At 46.1% G+C, this 19,708-nt stretch overlaps 1 protein-coding gene across 2 annotated transcripts; it reads left to right on the top strand.

The window, feature by feature from the left end:
* Positions 1–283: 283 nt before the first annotated feature.
* NFRKB (nuclear factor related to kappaB binding protein) lies at positions 284–19,146 on the top strand. 2 transcript variants are annotated; one of them, XM_086626930.1, is made up of 26 exons: positions 284–321; positions 704–969; positions 2,000–2,201; positions 2,298–2,425; positions 3,371–3,545; positions 3,746–3,847; positions 4,386–4,459; positions 4,876–4,960; positions 5,448–5,628; positions 5,827–5,935; positions 6,419–6,545; positions 7,428–7,493; positions 8,446–8,525; positions 8,610–8,650; positions 9,107–9,164; positions 9,587–9,761; positions 10,299–10,405; positions 10,872–10,995; positions 11,441–11,520; positions 12,218–12,438; positions 12,538–12,814; positions 13,594–13,812; positions 14,285–15,070; positions 15,859–15,965; positions 16,761–16,896; positions 17,606–19,146. In XM_086626930.1, exons 2-26 carry the CDS (start codon positions 835–837, stop codon positions 17,729–17,731), a joined length of 3,921 nt encoding a protein of 1,306 aa, XP_086483056.1. In that variant the 5' UTR covers positions 284–321; positions 704–834; the 3' UTR covers positions 17,732–19,146. The 2 variants fall into 2 exon arrangements, with proteins under 2 accessions (XP_086483056.1, XP_009976620.2); XM_009978318.2 differs by having other exon boundaries at positions 9,104–9,164.
* Positions 19,147–19,708: the final 562 nt, after the last annotated feature.

The following is a 19,708-nucleotide window of genomic DNA, read 5'->3' as shown; positions in this document are numbered from 1 at the left end:
TCCCTCCCTCCCTCCTCCTCTTCCTCCCTCCCTCCTCCCGGACGCGCCGCCGGCGCTCCGCGCAGTGCGCATGCGCAGCGCGCGGACCGCGCAGGCGCGGCGATCGGCCGCCGCCTTCCGCCTTCCGGAGCGGGCGGCGTGCCGGGGGCTGCCCGCTCCCCCGGCCCGGGGGCGGCCGCCGGCGCTCTGGGGAGCTGCTGCGGGGCCGCCCGGCGCCTCAGCGGGGGAGCGGGAGGGCCGCGCACCGCCGGGGGGGCCCCCGCCATCGCAGCCTGTGGGGGCCCTTCGTCTGAGGGAGCGCCGGTGCCCGGCGCGGAGCGGGTATGCAGTGTGCCGTTTTTTGTGGGGGTTCTTACTGTTCGACACTGGTTTTGAGGGTTTGGGGGTTGTTTTTTTCTTTTGAATATCTTCCGCGTGGCCGTATTCCTTCCAAATTGTGCCCGAGGGGACGAGGGCTCCCGGCCCGGTCCCGACTGGGAATGCGACCGGAGGGAAACCCCACCCTGGAGCCGCGATCCGGTTCCGCGCCTTAAAACCGCTTTAAAACGCGTTTAGACGTAGTTTTGCGCCGTGTTTAGTTCCACGGAGAACTGTTCTTGCCGGTCCGCCTGTGCCAGGCTGTGGCAAAGCATCCCCCGGTTGGCATGACTCGCGTTGGAGTTAAACAATAAATTGACACTGGAATATCTTTTGTGTCTTACAGCCCTGATTCCGTAGCCCTCGTTGAAACAACCGCTTCATCAGTCGCGGCTTCTCAGTCGTTCCGTAGCTGGGAGTGGGATTTTCGGCTGCCCAGGGTTTTGCTGCTGTTGTTGAGGAGGGAAGGAGGGAAGGATGGACTCGTTGGATCATATGCTCACGGACCCGCTGGAGCTGGGACCCTGCGGGGAAGGGAATGGCACGCGCATCATGGAGGACTGCATGCTGGGCACCACCAGGGTTAGTCTGCCCGAGGACCTTCTGGAGGACGTGAGTAGTTCTAAGAGACTTTACCTCTTCTGAGCCTTGATAAACGGGGTGGTGAACTCCCTTTGTGGGGCTTACAGAGCAAACTGAAGAGAGAGGGAGTGTTTCTGGTTGTCCTGGAAAAGGCGTCATAAAGGTTCTTTTGATTCTACCCCTCTGCACTGCTCTCGGGAGAACCCCCTGCAGTGCTGCGTTCAGCTCTGGTGTCCCCAACATCAGAAGGACATGGAGCTGTTGGAGCGGGGCCAGAGGAGGCCACGGAGATGATGTGAGGGCTGGAGCACCTCTGCTATGGAGACAGGCTGAGAGAGTTGGGACTGTTCAGCATGGAGAAGAGAAGGCTCCGGGGAGACCTTCCAGCAGCCTTCTAGTACCTCAAGGGGCTACAAGAAAGCTAGAGAGGGGCTTTGGACAAGGGCGTGTAGTGACAGGACACGGAGCAATGGCTTTAAACTGAAAAAGAGGAGATTTCAATGAGATCTAAGGACGAAATTCTTCCCTCTGAGGGTGGTGAGGCACTGGCACAGGTTGCCCAGAGAAGCTGTGGCTGCCCCATCCCTGGAAGTGTTCAAGGCCGGGTTGGATGAGGCTTTGGGCAACCTGGTGTAGTGGAAGGTGTCCCTGCCCATGGCAGGGGGGTTGGAACTGGATGATCTTTGAGGTCCCTTCCAACCCAAACCATTCCATGATTCTAAGTACGCAGGCTTTGAGTGATCTTGGGAAAAGGTCTTTTAAAACCATTGTTATGTTCTTTTTCTACGCAACAATCTCTCTTATTTTGGAATTGCCTTTAAGAACGTTTTGTTTGTTACAAGTTTCGAATTGATTTTCTTGTTGCTAGTAGTATTGTTCACCTCACCTTTTCTCCTTCTGCTCTATTGTTTTCTGCATTTGGTGAGACACCGTCTCGTGACTTCTGTTATTTAACCACAGAAAGCCTTAAGGGCTAGAAAATTGCCAAGGACGTTTTCTTCCCTATTATTTTCCTTCACCAGAATGCATTTTCTTCACTGTTATTTTTTGCTTTCTGTAGCCCGAGATCTTCTTTGAAGTTGTCAGTTTGTCTACGTGGCAGGAGGTGCTGACAGACGCTCAGCAAGACCATCTAAAAAAATTCCTGCCTCATTTTCCTGAAAACAACCGAGAGCATCAGAACAAACTCATCTCCGCCTTGTTCAGTGGTGAAAACTTCCGTTTTGGAAATCCCCTGCACATCGCCCAGAAACTCTTCCGGGGTCAGTGAGCATGACACACTTCTGTGTGTTCTCGGAGTTAGGTTCTCAAGTAGCACTTGATGACAACTGAGATGTTTTTTTCCCCCTTTCTTACAGATGGACACTTCAATCCCGAGGTTGTGAAGTACCGGCAGCTGTGCTTCAAGTCCCAGTACAAACGCTACCTGAGCTCTCAGCAGCAGTACTTCTACCGGCTGCTCAAGCAGATCCTCACGTCCCGTAACGTGAGTGCCTTCAGGCCGTGGTCATTGCTTTCTCGTGTTCTGCACTGAGCAGGTGGTCTTTAGGGTCTTGGTGTTTGTGCAGTGACGACTTTTAGGGGTCTTTCCTTGAGGGAATACTGCCTTTCTGGTCTTCTAGTGGCCTTTGTAATAGGAGAACACTCGTAGCTGTTGGTTTGCCAATGTCAGGTTTTGAAACTCTTACAGCTCTCGCTCGTGTATAGTGTCTTTTTTCCATTCCCACCTTGTCCCCTGTTTTCTTGCACCTTTACTGTCCTCTTAACAAGTCATTCTGCCTTCATTTTCTACCATTTCTGTCACTGTGAGACAAGCAAAATTGCTAAATATGTGGTTGTGTGGATTCCCCAGCTTCTGTTCTGGTACAGAATAGATACAAAACTCTAATTCTTATGCCTGTAAATCCCCGATGAAGTCTTCTTCTCTGGATACCTTGAAACATGTGGGATGTATGGGTGAAGATGAACATCTCTCTTTACAAAATGCGCCACAGTGACATGGGAAAAAGAACACAGAAGCATGTAGGAAGTTATTTCCTCTGTAGCCATAAGGGGTAAAATGTTTTCTTCGAAGGAGACAGCGTTCCATGTCTGCGTTATGTATTTGGCATGGAATTTGCACAAGTGGATCTCGGACCAGTGGTTAGGTTCCTCTCAACAGCCCACATAAAATGACAGCGAGTTACTGAGTGTGCAGATGAAGGTGCAGAAATTTCCCTTGCCTTTTTCTCCCCTTTGATTCGTGGTCTAAAATGCTGGTTTTAAAATCTCAGATGTGGCAGATACTGGTACTTTTAAGGCTCATCCAGAAAGAACTGAGGTCTTACCAGCTCCAAACGTTAAGCTTGCTGAAAGCACAAGTTGAGATTGTGTGTTTTAGCCTACAGGGTGGTAACTGAGGTAGCTAATGTCACATGTATCTCATCTCCAGCACTTGCTGGATTTAGCTAGAAGAGGAGGCCCTGACATGACCCTCAGGAGAAAGCACTTCTCACCGACGTACGATGCAGAAGAACGGGACAGACGGACGCATCGGCGCTACTTGAAGATTCTGAGGGAAGTGAAAGAGGAGTGTGGAGATACCACCTTGTCTTCTGATGAAGAAGGTAATGCCCTGGACTGAACTAAAGATTTGAGGCGTGAATGGGGGAAAACAAATTTGTGATGTGAGGACAGTGTCCTTGATAGAAGAATGGAAATTGGACTCCAGTTTTATTAGCTGTGATCTAATGAACACAGGGGAATAGAATTGTGTGGACTGGTGCTAGGTTTTGCAGAAATACATTTATTTATTTACTTATTTTAGATCTAAGCGCCTGGCCTCCAAGTTCTCCGGCACGTTGTCCAAGTCCCCCAGTTCCCCTGAGAGTGATCCCCACATTGTCAACTTTGGACATGAAAACAGCAGGTGAGTACCAAACCAGGGGTTGATACGGATTTAGAGATGAGAATTACTTTGAGACCCTGCAAGAAATTACTTTGAGAATCTCTTGCTTCACTGGAGATCTTGTAATGTTTCATTTTTGCAGGCTTCAACACCGTTGGCTCTTCTTTTCCTCCTTGGAAGGCTAGTGTTTTAACACAAGGGTCCACAGTTCGTGGAACACTATTGATTTCTCCGTTGTGTTTTGCCCTTAATACTTTGATGGATGTGCCGAGGGAATCCATCCTAAAGTTACTGTCACCAAGTCTGCAAACCCTTTGTGCAGCACCACTGGTTCTCACTTCTTTTCACTTCCATGCTTGCATCAACAATGAAATCTGATGACCCGAGGAACAAAGTATTGAAATAAATTGATTAAAAGAGTGAAATTCCAACAAGGAGAATCTAGTTATTGAAATTTGGAGATTGTCAAAAGTGGGAATGGATAGAAAATGGCAATCTAAGGAGTCTGTAAATTAGCAGTAATGGAAAACTGTTCAAATAATCTCTTTTTTCGTTGCAGACAAGATAGAACTTGGGGAAAGTGATTTGAAGATGATGTTGAGGAAGCACCATGAGAAACGAAAACGTCAGCCTGTAAGATGTCAAGAAGTCTGGGGGGATGGGACTGCATTCTGTCTGCTCGTCTTTTATCTGCTAGCTGTAAAGTTCAGGGTGCTTCTGGTGACAAAACGATTGCTCCTTTTTTGTGTCCAACCACCCCTCAGCTCTTTATCGTAACCTGTATTTAGTTGTCGGTGTATATGTGCAATTCCTGTTTATTCTTGTCTGTTTAGAAGGATTTGGGGATTGTAGTGTTGTGTTTTGGAGAGACAGAGCTTTGGGTTTCAGCATCAGAAGACTGCCCAACTTTTATTGCAGTAAATAACTTCGTAAGCTGGTCCTAGATAAGTTTGGGGCATTTCAGTACTTGGTTATCTTCGGTACCCTTGTGGCTGTGGTGACACTTTCTCCTTTCCTGGTTTGAATTTCTGTCCCGTTGTCCTGTGCAGGACCACCCTGATCTCGTGACGACAGACGTGACTCTTGAGGACATCATGACTCGAGTCAACGCTGGCAGGAAGGGTTCCTTAGCAGGTCGGTGGCGCGGGCACGATATTTGTGCGGTGCATGAGTAGAGGGTGACCTCTGTGTGTGGAAAGCTGAGGGTGAAGATGGTCTGGGTAGATGGTCACATCCTTTTGCTCTTCACAGAGCTGCCTCGCCACTCCGGGGTTGTGAGTTGTTCCATTTCAGTAGTTCCGAGACAACCCCAGTTTCCACTGAAGGTGCTTCCAACTAGTTGATGAAAGTTAATTTGTATCTCTGCTTTAAGCAGTTACTTTTGCCTTTCTCATTTCATATGTGTTGGTTCAAAAACTAGAGGTTTTTTATTAAAACAGAGTCCATCGAGGGGAAAAATAAAGATTTGTGGAAATGACTGGGAAGACAAAGTGATGTGTGAATGAGTGCACTCTACATAAATTTCTGAATTTATGTTTAAATGTTTACTTAGTTTATGACTCATTTAAATATGGTAAGAAGCTTTTTAAATTATTCTTCTTACGTTTTATCCTATCTAAAGCCTTATTTGACCTTGCAACCCTCAAGAAAAAGGTGAAGGAGAAGGAAGATAAGAAGAAAAAAAAGCTGAAGGTGATGAAATCTGAGGTGGACGATTTGGCCGACTCTCTCAACAATGCAGATGGAATGCCACCGATGTCTCAGGATCCTTCCCCCATCCCTCTGTCTTCTGTCAAAGAGGAGTAAGTGCTTCAAGGGACCGTGAACTCCTTGCAGGGATGGAGAGAGCGACAGATGTTGCAGCTCAGATTTTTGTGGGACTTTTGCAGGCTTTGGGTTGGTGCAGCTTGGGGTGTGTGACGTGTGGTGTTCATCTTCGTGTATGAAGGTGAACGTTTCCTCAGGAAACTTACCCTGTTTGCCTTCTCTTTCATTTGAAGACCTCTTGAAGAGATGAAGCCATGCCTTGGAATAAATGAAATATCTTCCAGCTTCTTTTTCCTTCTTTTGGAGATACTGTTTCTGGAGGGACCTGCTACTCTCTCGGTGGTAAGGAACCACCCACTTATCTAGGGATGTTTGTAGAATGCAAAATTAGGGGATAGAGGGTTTTATAGCTATGTAACAGTGATTTTTCTGCAGAGTTGTCCTGCTGTAAGTTATATGAAGATGTAGATTACCTGTTTTAAAAAATAAAACCCTTTGGGAGTTCATACCACATTCTGTTTTTAACGTGTTTTGTAAATTTAGTCAGTTGAATCTGTAAGTCTTTCCTGAGCTGTTCTTTAGATCATGGTTAGATATATTCTATATATTTAAGGCCAGAGATGGTGGGGAGGTCTTTTCCCCTTTTTGGTGTCTGTTGTCTGACATACCATAGTATGGTTACTTGAAAAAGTCAGGTAATTTTTTCATATATATAAAAGTCTTTTTTTTTTTCCCTTGGATATGTTTAGCTGTTTTGTTTTCTGTTAAAACACTCATAGTTTAAAGTGCGAGATCTTTAACAGAATGTTTCTTTTTCCTCTTCAGCTTGAAGATAAAGTTCTAGATTGGCAATCTTCTCCTGCCAGCGCACTGAATAGCTGGTTCTCCTATGCCCCTAACTGGTCTGAACTGGTTTTACCTGCCTTGCAGTACTTGACGGGTGACAGCAGAGGTGAGAATGGCTGTTGAAAATACTAATGACACTTTTACCTCACTTCTAATCAGTCCTGGTTTGTATCATAGCTCAAATCAACTTTTAATTTATCATTTTAATACATCGTTGTGTTGTTGACAGCGTTTCTGTGATAGGTTTGTGGCTTGCATTTCTTGATTGTGGTAGGCTTCTTTTGCATGCAGAGAGTAGCCAAGACCCAGCTTGATTCCCCAGTAGGTGAAAATGTGTGTGAAATTGCCTGGAGACAGGTGGTTCCTCCTTTGGAGGTCACGTGCTTCAGGCAGGATGTTTGAAGCAGGAAGGAAATAGTCTCTTCCTAGTGAGAAGACGTTGTGGTTGTCTTTGGAGATAATAAAAAATAAATTAAGTGGTGCCCTGAGCGTTCCACTGGAAACCAAGTTGGCCCAGCTTTGACCTGGGGCTTAGAGCAGCTAAGCTTCCGATGTTCCTTTCAAACTAAATTATTCTGCAGTTCTCACTTGCTGAGTGGGAAGTTTTGATTGTAGATTGCAACACGGGTACTTAATATTCTCCGTAACGCTGGTGAGCACTGTAAATCCTGAGTTTGCTTCCCACGAGCCCAGAAATAGTCACGATACAGTAGCAGCTCCTGGTGCCTCACAGCATGAGCAGGATCTCATCCGACAGCCTGAGGTGAAACGCTCCTTATCCCGTTCTGTTCTTTTCTTGTGCTTGCACTGTTGCTCTGAGATGCTTCCCTTCCCTTTGGGCAAATACAAATTTAGAGATGTGCTTACATAACTTAAAAATGCTTTATCTGTCGTTAGGAATCTAACTCCACAGCTCGCACTGCAGCCGTAGCATTTTGGGGGTTGGACGATTGTGCAATGTCTCTGACATGCACGTTTTTCATTGCAGATGTTCCTTCCAGCTTCTCACCTTTTGTTGAATTTAAGGAAAAAACTCAGCAGTGGAAGTTGCATGGTGAGTATCTTGTACTCTTCGATGATTTCAACTATAGTAAAGGTTCATTGATTTCTCCAGGACTTTACTTTTCAGCTTGCTGCAGCCCGGAGAGAAGGACAAACAGAGCTCTTAATTCGTTGGCCTTTAGCTGAGCAAAAATTGTGGTTTGGTTTCGAGGTTTTCACAAGGCATTAGTAGCAGCAGCAGACAGAATAAGTGAGCAAAGGCTCTGGGCTGCATTTCTTCATGTTGCTCACCTAATCATGTTTATGTCACCCTTCAGATCTGTCTGAACACATTCGTGTTTTCCCTTCTGTAGAGCATATCTTTTGATTATTCAGAGTAATTGTTAATTATTACTGTTATGAATGAGTTCAACTTCTTTGTAGAGCAAAGCAATACTATTCTTTACAAGTGGCAACCAGAGGGTACCTTGGTATCAATGTGCCCAAGCTCATACTGAGTGAATTACTGATTTCTTTTGTTTATGTTCATTCATAGAATCATAGAATGGTTTGTGTTGGAAGGGACCTTCAAGATTATCTAGTTCCAGCCCCCTGCCATGGACAGGGAAACTGTCTCATTTAACTACTGGGCAGAATTTTCCATTCTTAAATATAGTGATTCTAGTGATGACATTTGCAGGCTGGTTGACTGGGACTGGGATTACTTTGGGAGAGTGGGAACCGTTTGCGAGTATCAGGTGACTGTGTCTCAAACAGTATCTTGCCTGCTCTGTGAGGAGTTGAAGCACCTACCAGCACAGGAGAATAACTGGGTTTTAGCACTTTCCTTAGTCTGGATGTGTTCAAGTACTGAAATTGCAGCATCTGTGAAGTGTGGAAGATGCCTTGTGACTGGCGATGCGTAGAGAGGGGAAGGGAGTAGTAGAAGACTGGGAAGTACAAGCAGCCAGCTTCATAACAAATAAAGGACTTCTATTTCTTATTTTCCTGATTTCTTGGACTAGGTTCTTGCCAAGATCATGAGAAGGAATTGGCAGCACTGTTTCAACTCTGGTTGGAGACCAAAGACCAGACTTTTTTCAAAGTGAGTCAGAAAAAAGTCACCTTCTAGCAGCACAAAACCTGGCCGAGTTATATCCAACATTGACATTTCTCTGTTTCTCAATAGGAAAATGAAGACAGCTTGGATGCCACTCCAATTCCCAGAGTGTAAGTATATAGTACTGCTTGAAAGCTTTTGCAGTGCATGCTAAAGCTATGAAATTTGGTCCTGGTGCCTCTGGATCTGAATGGCTAGTTGCTTAAAATAAAAATGCTTTGCGTCGTGGGGCAGAAGGGAACTCGATAGTCTGATTTTATAAATGCAATAACTGGACTTCACAAAGTCAACTGATTTTTCTCCAGGTTCACATATGTTATCAGAGCAAACCTGTAACCTAATTTATGTCCCGATTAACTAGATTATTTACAGTCCTAGCTTAATTTCAGGTACTGCATAGAGCAAGTTTTAAGATCTCTGCAGGGCTTATTTATATTATCAAATGCTTTCAGAATGTGTTGAGGATAATTTGCAGAAAGGGTGAGGTGACTAACCTTTGGGATGTTCTGTGGGACTGTTTGTGGGCTTTTGTTGCTCAGAACTGATGGTGACCTTTGTTTCAGAAGGACTGACTACGTAGTCCGACCTAGCACTGGAGAGGAGAAACGTGTGTTTCAGGAGCAGGTCAGAATTCTTCATTTTAAACACACATGTCAAAACAGTTGGCCACTAAAACAAGAGCGTTTGTATAGGATGGCAGTTTTATTCTCTGCCCAAACTTCATTAATATAAAGAATTAGTATGTTTCTTCTGCCTTGATGTAGGTGTCTTGGCCCTACTTAAAACTTGCTAACAATATAGCCTTGCTGCTTCCTTCAAAAACACCTGTATTTCCAATGGGTATCAGGCAAAATGAATTGAAATTGGTCATGCCGACCTTTCTATCTCTTCTGCCATCCCCCAGCATATTTTTTTTGAAAAAACCCCACCTTTCTCTAGAGAATGCTAATAACTTGACTTATAATCTAATGTAAACGCAGCACAGGCTTTAAGACTTCGATCTATATGTTTCCTGCTAAATTCAGTCCTCTTGTTTCCAAACACAGGAGCGTTACCGTTACAGCCAGCCCCACAAAGCTTTCACTTTCCGTATGCATGGCTTCGAGTCAGTCGTTGGTCCTGTGAAGGGGGTGTTTGACAAGGAAACCTCACTAAACAAAGCCCGAGAGCATTCTCTCCTGCGCTCAGACAGACCAGCGTACGTCACCATCTTGTCCCTTGGTAAGGTGATGGCCAAAAAAAAGAAAAAAGCTCCCCTGTTCTCCCTCAAGCGGTGACTTTAGGAATCTACATTATAAAGGGAAAAGGTAGGCAGACTGGAAGGAAAGAAGTGAAGGAGAAATAAAATATATGGAATAGAGGTGATGAAATGTTGGGAGCGGGAGGCAGTCTGTGTGTCGCTGTGGATCTGAGACACCGTGGACAATGGAGAGGAGAGTCCATGGGGCTGGCCTAAACTAAGGCTCAGATTCCTGGAAAACAGAGAGTGATGGTTTAAGTATGTAGTTGTGAAGTTGGGGCATTATGAAGTCCTTCTGTGGTTCCGTGCTGTTCCCTGAGTTCATCACTCCTGGCACCAAGCCGGCACAGTCGATGTATTTTAGAATAATCCTTTATAATCTCTGCTCATATCTCCAAGGGATCGTGGGAGCTAGGTTTTAGTGAGGAAGTAGGCACTATGAGAGCAGGGATAAGCGAGCAACACCAAAATGTGTCTGCTGAAGTACTTGAGCACAGCTGCTTGTGTTTGCGTTTCAGTTCGTGATGCTGCTGCTCGCCTTCCTAATGGAGAAGGAACTCGGGCGGAAATCTGCGAGCTGCTTAAAGATTCCCAGTTCCTAGCTCCCGATGTCACGAGTGCTCAGGTAAGTTGGATGTCATGTCTGGCCTCAAACAGATTCTCCTAAAAACACGCTGCACAGACCTGGGCAGTATTCAGTGCCTGAGGCCCAACAGTTTTTTATGCTGCTTTGACTAGCAAATGAGAGCTGTGTTCTACTCTGGTGAGCTGCTACGGTCTGCACCGACCTCTGGATGTTGAAAAACAGCTGGAGAAGCCACAGAGTTGACACCGTGTCATATATCTGCTCACGTTTTGGATTCAGAAACGCTCAGTTTTCAGAGCACTCAGCTTTGGTGGAAGCTCCGTTTAATCCGAGGTGGCAAACAGCACCCTGTGCTGCAACATCTGCTCTCAGTCAGTTCTTACTCAAATGAAGGTTGTTAGCAGCTTACTCAGGTTTTATGACAAATAGGATTACTTTTCTGTTCATGACCTTTGGCTAGCCCAACCAGGGACATCTTGTAATTCTGTGAATTCTGAACTTTAAGGTTAATACTGTTGTTAGTGGTGCTTTGGACCGATTACATTATGAGAAGGACCCCTGCGTGAAATATGACATTGGACGCAAGTTGTGGATCTACCTGCACCGGGACAGGAGTGAGGAAGAGTTTGGTAAGCCCAGCTTGGTGATATCTTAAGAACTGAAAATGTTTCAAAGTCTCATTTCATTTTTCACTTTCCATTCTCTTGAGCTTCTTCAGTCCAGCTGGATAATGAACGTTCATTTGTCAGTCTGGATTTTTTCTCTAGTCAGCTTGCTGGTGTTAGCCCGTCAGCACTTAAATCCAGACTTGCAGAGCAATGTGTCAGTTTTAAGTATCCATTGGAAAAATAGCATCCTGTGTTCAAGAACTGTGGATGTACGTGTGCATTCACAGCTTCTTACATGTCTTTGTTTCAGTCTTTTTGGCTAATTTTACGTGGCATTTTTCTTTGCACTGCTACATGACTATGTTTGATTTCTTGTCTGAAGATAAATTTACAGGTCTGAATTGGCCTGTTTCTTAAATCAGTTTGTTTGTGATCAGGAGCTCTAACCATTAGTTTGTGTTTGCAGAGAGGATCCACCAGGCTCAAGCTGCTGCAGCAAAGGCCAAGAGAGCTCTTCAGCAGAAGCCAAAACCTCCGGCTAAAATGGTAAATATCTTTGCACAGATGCTTTTGAGATTGGGAAGCAAGTATGGACTTCTCTTAATCCATAGATTTTGCATCCGTAGTGTCTGATGAAAATTACCACCTATTTGAGTTACCAGTTCGTTGTGTATATGAATGTCAGTGTTAGTCTGGCACCAGTGCACAAAATGAAGAGGGAAAGAGGGAACTTTTACTCCTCCCAGCTTCCTCTATTGACCTTGTTGATCTCAGCAGAAAGGCTGATGGAATTCATTTGTGCTCCCTGTCTTGGGGATGGTCTTTCAGATCTAGTTTTGAGGTTAATCTGTAGCAGAGCGCGTGGAACACGTCTTCTCTCCCCCTTGCTGGGGTTTGCATGTCTGGTTTTTGTTGTTGTTACTGGTATCAAATCTCTGTAAGGTCATTGCTGTTGGCAAATGAACCAAGGTGGAAACCTATGTGTTATGAATGTGTGTCACTGCTGGAATGTGCTTTCTGCTGAGAACAGGAGCAGCCACGTGCACCAGCCCACTTGTGGCTGCGGTTGAGGCAAGCAGACAGTCAGTCATCTGCGATTTCAGGATTTAGCACCTGAATAACCGTACGACATCATTCATAACCATCCAGAACTCAGCCTAAAGTGCTCAGCCTGCTCTCTAGAGTGCAGCAATCAAACCCAGTTTTTGTGAAGACCTTCATGCTTGACGTGGTTTCTTTGCAGAAGTCCAGTAGCAAGGAGAGTTCTGTGAAAGCACTTCCCAGCAGCACGTCAGAGCCCAGTCAGCTGAGCCTTAGTGACTCCAGCATGCCACCGACTCCCGTGACGCCCGTGACACCGACTGCGCCCGCGTTACCAGCAACGCCTATTTCACCCCCACCGGTGTCTGTGGTTAGCAAGAGCGTATCAAGTGCCGGATCGGAGCCAGCAAAACCCAGCCAAAGGTACTTCTTCTGTTTCATGCATCACTTGTGAACGTTACTGGTTCTTTCTCAGCCATTTCCTACATCTTTGCTGACCTACTGGCTTTATCTTTTCCGTAGCGTTCTTCTGGTGTCATCCCCTACCATGCCACAGCTCGGGACGTTGCTTTCCACAGCCCAGAGTTCACAGACCCAGCCTGGGCCGCAGCCACCTCCCACCCGGGTGGTAAGTCATACCACCTCCTCAGGACTGCCGCAGGTCCGGGTGGTCACTGCCCAGTCCAGCCTCCCAGCCGTGTCTCAGCAAGCCCCGGTGGTAACCCAGCAGCAGCAGCCTACGTCGGTGCCTCAGATCCGTGTTCCAGCTACAGCCACGCAAACCAAAGTGCTCCCTCAGGTGAGTTTGGCTTCATGGAAATGGTGGAGTAGCTCTGCCTTCTAATCTGACTACTTCTAGTATTTCAGTGTGGTGCACAGGGATTACTTGCTCGCTTGGAGCATGCAGTAACTGCAGAGCAAGAGTGTAGAAACAATTTTGCGTAAACAGTGCCGCTCAGTGCTCCTTTTTTCAACCCATTGCCTCTTGATCATAGAATCACAGAATGGTTTGGGTTGGAAGGGACCTCAAAGATCTAGTTCCAACCCCCCTGCCATGGGCAGGGACACCTTCCACTACACCAGGTTGCCCAAAGCCTCATCCAGCCTGGCCTTGAACACTTCCAGGGATGGGGCAGCCACAGCTTCTCTGGGCAACCTGTTCCAGTGCCTCAGCACCCTCAGAGTGAAGAACTTCTTCCTTATATCCAATCTAAATCTCCCCTCTTTCAGTTTAAATCCATTACCCCTTGTCCTATCACTACACGCCCTTGTAAAAAGTCCCTCTCCAGCTTTCCCATAGGCCCCCTTTAAGTACTGGAAAGCTGCAATAAGATCACCCCGGAGCCTTCTCTTCTCCAGGCTGAACAGCCCCAACTCTCTCAGCCTGTCTCCATAGCAGAGGTGCTCCAGCCCTCGGATCATCTTCGTGGCCCTATTATTTGATGTGGCACCATTTAATTGTGCCTTACAGTAAGAAGTCTGTAGAACTTGTAAGCTGAGGGATAATACAAAGAAGAACTGTTAGACTGTTAGTATTGTGTTAGTCTACTCATAGGCTGCTTCTGTGTCTTACTGTAGGCCGTCATGACTCTGCCAGTAAAAGCTCAAACCAGCCCAGTGCAGGTGCAAAGACCAGGAAGCTCCGTGACAGGACAGACGGGCATCACTGTGACAGGACTGTCTGCAGCGCCCAGCCCTGCCATAAAGCCAGTAACCAGCTCTCCGGGCAGTTCTGCTACAAGCACCTCCTCTACCACTGTCATCCAGAACGTAGCTGGCCAGAACATCATCAAGCAGGTGAGAGAGAGGGAGAGACAAGGAGCTGGGCTCCACCACCCAGTCGTTTCCTGTTTGTTGTGACAGGTGTGAGATGCAGATAGGAAAAAATGGTGAAAACTGTGGTGATCCCCAAGTGCTGTGTGAGTTACTGACCGTGCAGGCTTAGGCAGTTGCTGGTTTGGTGTATTTGAGCCCTGTTTTCACATAGATGTAGAAGATGTGTTAGTGCAAGATTAACCATCTTCAGATCTCATTTTCATTCATCTTGTTTGAAAAAGGAGCTCCAAAGTATTTTGTATTTTATATGGGCTTGGGAATGCCATCTGATACGCGACCAGAACTATTTTCAGTAGTGTGCTGAGTGCTAGCATCATGCCACTTCAATTCTGGTGGAAGCAACATCCTGTTGGAATGTTTTACTTTGGCTGTGCCCTGGACTGTCATTTGATACATCTGCCTTTGAGACAGCCACTTCTCTGATCTCTTCCAGGTGGCTATCACAGGACAACTTGGCGTGAAGACCCAGCCTGGAAGCAGCATCCCGCTCACAGCGACCAATTTCCGGATCCAAGGAAAGGACGTGTTGCGCCTGCCCCCGTCCTCTATCACCACCGATGCGAAGGGACAGACCGTGCTGCGCATCACCCCGGACATGATGGCCACCCTGGCCAAATCTCAAGTCACTACTGTCAAACTGACTCAGGACCTCTTCACAGCAGCTGCGGGAAGCAGTGCTAGTGGGAAAGGCATCTCGGCAACTTTGCACGTGACGTCCAATCCTGTCCAGACTGCTGATTCTCCAGCCAAGACGAGCACGGCCACTTCTGCTTCTTCCAGCCCAGCTGGAAGCACAGTGGTTAAAGTGACTCCTGATTTAAAGACTGCCGAGCCGACGAGCTCCGCTTTCCGACTGATGCCTGCTCTGGGCATGACTGTGGCAGATCAGAAGAGCAAAGCCATAACTACGGTGGCATCCACTGAGGCCAAACCAGCTGCTACTATAAGGATCGTGCAGGGGCTGGGGGTGATGCCACCCAAAGCTGGGCAGACTATTACGGTAGCTACTCACCCTAAGCAAGTGCCCTCATCCTCAGCAGTGAGTGTGGCTGGCACAGTCCATACCTCAGCCGTCTCCTTACCAACCGTGAGTGCCACAGTGTCGAAAGCAGTTGCTGTGGCCTCGGGAGCTGCTGGGACTCCCATAACTATAGGCACAGGAGCCACTGCTGTGCGGCAGGTACCCGTCAGCACCACAGTAGTGTCTACATCCCAGGCAGTAAGTAATGCTGAACTTGTTCTGGAGGTGGGTGAGAAAGGGGAACGCTGAAATCTACTGGTGGTTTCTGTCTGAAAACTTCTCTTTACATCCACAGAGGCACAAACTAAGTACTGTAGAATGTGGGTCTGCTACTAATTCCATGGTGTTGGAATTGTAGCTAAACACTGAATAACCAGAAAACAGGCAGATAAGTCTTCCATTACCTCCTGTTATAGAATCATAGAATCATGGAATGATTTGGGTTGGAAGGGACCTCAATGATCATCTGGTTCCAAATCCCCTGCCATGGGCAGGGACACCCTCCACTACACCAGGTTGCCCAAAGCCTCATCCAACCTGGCCTTAAACACAGCGTTCACTCTGAGTGAACGAAATAAACTTTGCTCACCTAAAGTCCTGCCTTGTGCAGCTCAGCGTCTTGCCCCGCATCTCTGAGATAATTTCCCTTGGAATGATGTCAGAACTAGGAGTGCTTGTTATGTATTAACTTTTTTACCGAGTTTTTTCTAAGGATAAAAATCATGGGTGGATGCAACGATCCTTCCCAGAGAAATACTGTGGCGCAAAGATGATGTGGGTTATCGGGGCTGAGGCAGCTGTGAAGTGAATGAGATGGAGGTGAATTTTAATGAGCCTGAAATGGAGTACAGATCTCATCAGCAAAGCTGCTGCTGGTTTCTACTCCCAGGACTCCTAAAAAGCAAGCTGAGTGGTAATTGCATGTTTTCAAGCAATTTCTCTGCTGAACTCCCCGCGGCTCCTCACGTGTTCTTTGACTTCTTTAGGGTAAGCTCCCAGCACGAATAACAGTGCCTCTGTCAGTGATCAGCCAGCCAGTGAAGGGCAAGAGCGTGGTGACTGCACCCATCATCAAGGGCAACCTCGGGGCCAAGTGAGTACTTCACATCTGGTAGTTTTGCTTTAGAAATGGGCTGAGGGAGGTTTGTGTTCAGCAGGTTCCTGGGGACCTGCAGGCAGAGGGTGGAATAGGCTCACGGTCCATTAATAGGTCCGTTAGCTGCAAGAAACTGGATGACTGTGGTGTCCAGTGATGAGAATACAGTGTTTGTGTAGGTGCCCTGGGATGTAGGTTCTAGCAAATGCACTGAAGAGAAAACGTTCTTTGCCCTGAAACCAGCTATTAGATGAGTTCTGTGTATTTGAGCAGGAATTAACCTGGTGACGTACCTAAAAATACGTGAAATCTGAGAGATTCTCTCTGTTAAAGAAACCAGGGAAGTGTTAACTGCCTCAGTGCAAATTCCTCTGGCAGTATTTTTATTTTTTATTATTTTAAAAAATATTATTTATTTTTTTGAAGTATTTTTATTTATTTTCCCATGAGTTCTGGTAGTGTCTCCCTTAGTTAATGTTTCAGGGCAGAACACTGTGTGCTTGGCTGTTGTCTGCCTTCCTTGAGAAGTGTTCAGGTCTGATCAGACTAACCTAGTGATGTGCACAGTCCAGAATTAGAGGGTTTAATTCCTCTGTCGTCAGGATAAATGTTGACATAAACTTGGCACTTGTGTATTTGCCAGTTTTGTGGGGCAAAAAACCCCTACTACTTAAAATCATTAGCAAATTAGATAAGTAACTCTAATCTCCTAGCAACTGAAGAGCAGTTTGTGTGTGAAAGACCTCGCCTGCCGTGCCGTTTACTAACCTTTGTACAATTCTCTTTCCTTAGCATCAGCGGATTAGGTAGAAATATCATCCTGACTACCATGCCAGCAGGGACAAAACTGATAGCTGGGAACAAGCCAGTGAGTTTTCTGACTGCACAGCAACTCCAGCAGCTGCAGCAGCAAGGCCAGGCCACGCAGGTAACGGCGCCTGGAATGATAATGCTCTTTGCTTTTTTATGACTTAACATCCCTGTGAGGACTTTACACTTGGTACGTGGGGTTCCATAAAAAGTTCAGGTACTCGACTTGGCTGGAGTGTCTGTGTTAAGCACACGCAGTGGATCATCTCCTTTACCTTCCCTCCATCCAGATCTGATTTTTAAATGTTTTTGGAGCACTGAGAGTAGGATGAATGTAAAACGAAAAGTCCCATCAGGAGATGTTCCCAACTGCTTGAAGGATTGTTTCTATACACTTGGCTCTTTTTGTAGTGCTTTGTACTTGGGCTTCTGCACATCACCTTTTCTTTGCGTATCCATCTTTCTATCTGGAAACTTAGTGTTCTGCAATTCCAAAGAGTTAATCTGCATTGAGAGCTGCTAGTAACAAGTCTGTAGAAGTGAAGTATCCAATGGGTCCAAGTCCTTCTTCTGAAAACTTGTAAAAGCAGCTGACATGTAGGTTTTTATTCAAACTCTTCTTCTTCCTGTCTAATCTTGAGATCTCTTGCCACCATCCCACGTGAACAGTGGATGAAGTGATCTTCTTGTGACAAGTTCTGTTCTTGATGTGTTTTGGTGCTTGGTCTTGTTCATATAAGTGGATTTTGGTTGACAGCAGAAACAGATAATTCACCAGCACTTCAGAGTCGGTCAGGTTGTGTTTTTTCTTGTTCTGTTTCAAACAGGTGCGAATTCAAACAGTACCAGCCTCCCATCTCCAGCAGGGAACAGTGTCTGGCTCTACTAAAGCGGTTTCCACGGTGGTTGTGACAACAGCTCCATCTCCAAAGCAGACCCAAGATCAGTTATGAACAGCGGTTTGAAAATGGATGGCTTTCCAAGAACTTCCCGGAGTCCATCGTCATCCTCCATCCAAGCACCCAAGACTACCTAACCACGGTCATGGCTAGGGACTGGACTGGATTCTGTCACGTTGCTTGTCTGCAGTCAGCATTGTGATGTCTAGGTAGAAATTCCACCTGTACCTAGAAAACAAAATGTTTCAGTCCAGATATGTAAAGCCAAGTTCCGTGGCATTGATCATTTAAGAAATGTCTTCCTTTTCTTCGTTCGCTTCCCATCCGAAGGGCTCTTTGCGAATATCGGTTTCTGCACGTTTTGGGTCGTAGACAAAGCAGTTGATCTTGGGTCTTCCTTAAGCAGGGAGATTTGCTTGGAAGGGGTAATTCAGTGGCTTTTCAAAGTCAAGAAGAAGATGCCTCCTTTTGCTGGAGCCTGGCTGTCACTACTTTTACGTAGATGACTTAGGATGGTGGCTCGGACACCAGAGTTTGTTTGTAACATAGCCTGGAAGTAGATCCCTAACACATTCAGTGTGCTATTTATAGACTTTTTAAATACCTCTCCCCCGTCTCTGAGCTCAAACTTGTTTTGAATGAACGTGACCGCTTCCATGTCACGTTTTTGTCAAAGGCAGGATGAGAGTCAAGGCGGTTTTTGCTGTCAAAAAGCGAGTAACCGTGGGGGAGAGGGAGAAGTGGAGGAGATGCAGGAAGTCATGGTGTGAACAAGTCTGTTGGCAAATGGGAATATACTGGAAAGGAGAAAGAAAGTGTTCACCAGGAGGGTGGTCCTTTAGTTTTCCTCAACAAATGAACCTTTTAATCAGTCAAAAAAGACTGTAGCTTGTTTTAAAAGTTTGGAATATGTTTTGAGATATACCCAAACTGTAGTCTCTTGGACTTAGAAGAAATATTTTAACCCATGATCTTGGCCTTTAGTTTTGTTTTTACCTTTGCAATTTTATCTCTCTGTGTAACCTTGTTCGAATTTTGCACGTACCGGAGGTGAATTTGTGGCTGTTCTGACATGACCTTGAAGCTGTCTGGGAATGAGTTCAGAAGACACGTTGGACCAGGAGAAGAATAACAGGGCAGAAAGCCTTAGCAATCTCTCTGCCATCTCCTTTCGGTTTTGTACAGCTTGTTGTTTTGTGTGCAATGGTTGTGCAGCTTGCCAAGGGCTAATAGATTGTCCGTCTTCTCTGTAAGATGGTTCTTTTAAACCTGGTTTCTCTTGTAGTCTTTTTTTTGGGAGGGAGGCGAGGACACTCTTAAGTCCTTTTAGTCAGGAAGTTAAAATAAGAGCCGACAAGCAACTTGCTGGTATTGCTTATGTGAAAGAGCCTCTAAATTCAGAACATGATCAAGACAATCCTCCTGTGTTAGTCCTGTTCATTATTAATAAAGTTCTTCAGTGTCAAAACCTGCAGTCAAGTGCTGAGAGGTGGTTACAGCGTGAAGCCCTTTCCATTTCTGTGAATCCTCTGGCAAGTCAACTGGGTGAGTTTGTCACTGGACACAGGGGGCTTTGGCAGTATGGAGAACAAGAAACCTGCGTCTAATCCCAGGAGTTTAGCATGCTTCAGATTGTTGGTGCCAAATTTTTGGAGTCTTGCTGTTCAGGCCATCACCATCTCCTTCCTTCCATAATTTTCTTTGCTGAAGTGGTTGCTAAGGCGTGAGCACCCCTTGCATTCCCTGCTGCACCGCTGAAACCCGTTCTGTTTGCCTTTGAAGTCTGGGATCTCTGGGGAAAGAGCATCAGTCGCTGTGTGGCCTTCTTATTTCGAAGGGCTGCATGCTGGATTAAATAGTATGTATTTACTCTCAACTTTCAAGACCAAAGTACAGCCCGTGTTATGGTTCAGCTGTCGCTCATGGGATGAGATGCTTCCACTCTGGTTGAAAAATAACCCTTAAGCTACTGCAAGTAAAAAGCCCTTGTTTTTAATAAGTAACCTTTAACTTCTGCGCAGTCGGCTGAAG

Source organism: Tauraco erythrolophus, chromosome 26, assembly GCF_009769465.1.
Source record: "Tauraco erythrolophus isolate bTauEry1 chromosome 26, bTauEry1.pri, whole genome shotgun sequence".
Classification (NCBI taxonomy): Eukaryota; Metazoa; Chordata; class Aves; order Musophagiformes; family Musophagidae; genus Tauraco; species Tauraco erythrolophus.
Note: the sequence above shows the minus strand (reverse complement) of the source record. Positions and strands in the feature narration are given on the sequence as shown.

Bases quoted from the DNA above. Each gene is read 5' to 3' on its own strand.
- NFRKB (XM_009978318.2), top strand. From the start codon at position 835: ATGGACTCGTTGGATCATATGCTCACGGACCCGCTGGAGCTGGGACCC. The intron at 4,460-4,875 runs GTAAGATGTCAA...TGTCCTGTGCAG, and splicing joins AGAAACGAAAACGTCAGCCT to GACCACCCTGATCTCGTGAC. The intron at 8,651-9,103 runs GTAAGTATATAG...CCTTTGTTTCAG, and splicing joins GCCACTCCAATTCCCAGAGT to AAGGACTGACTACGTAGTCC.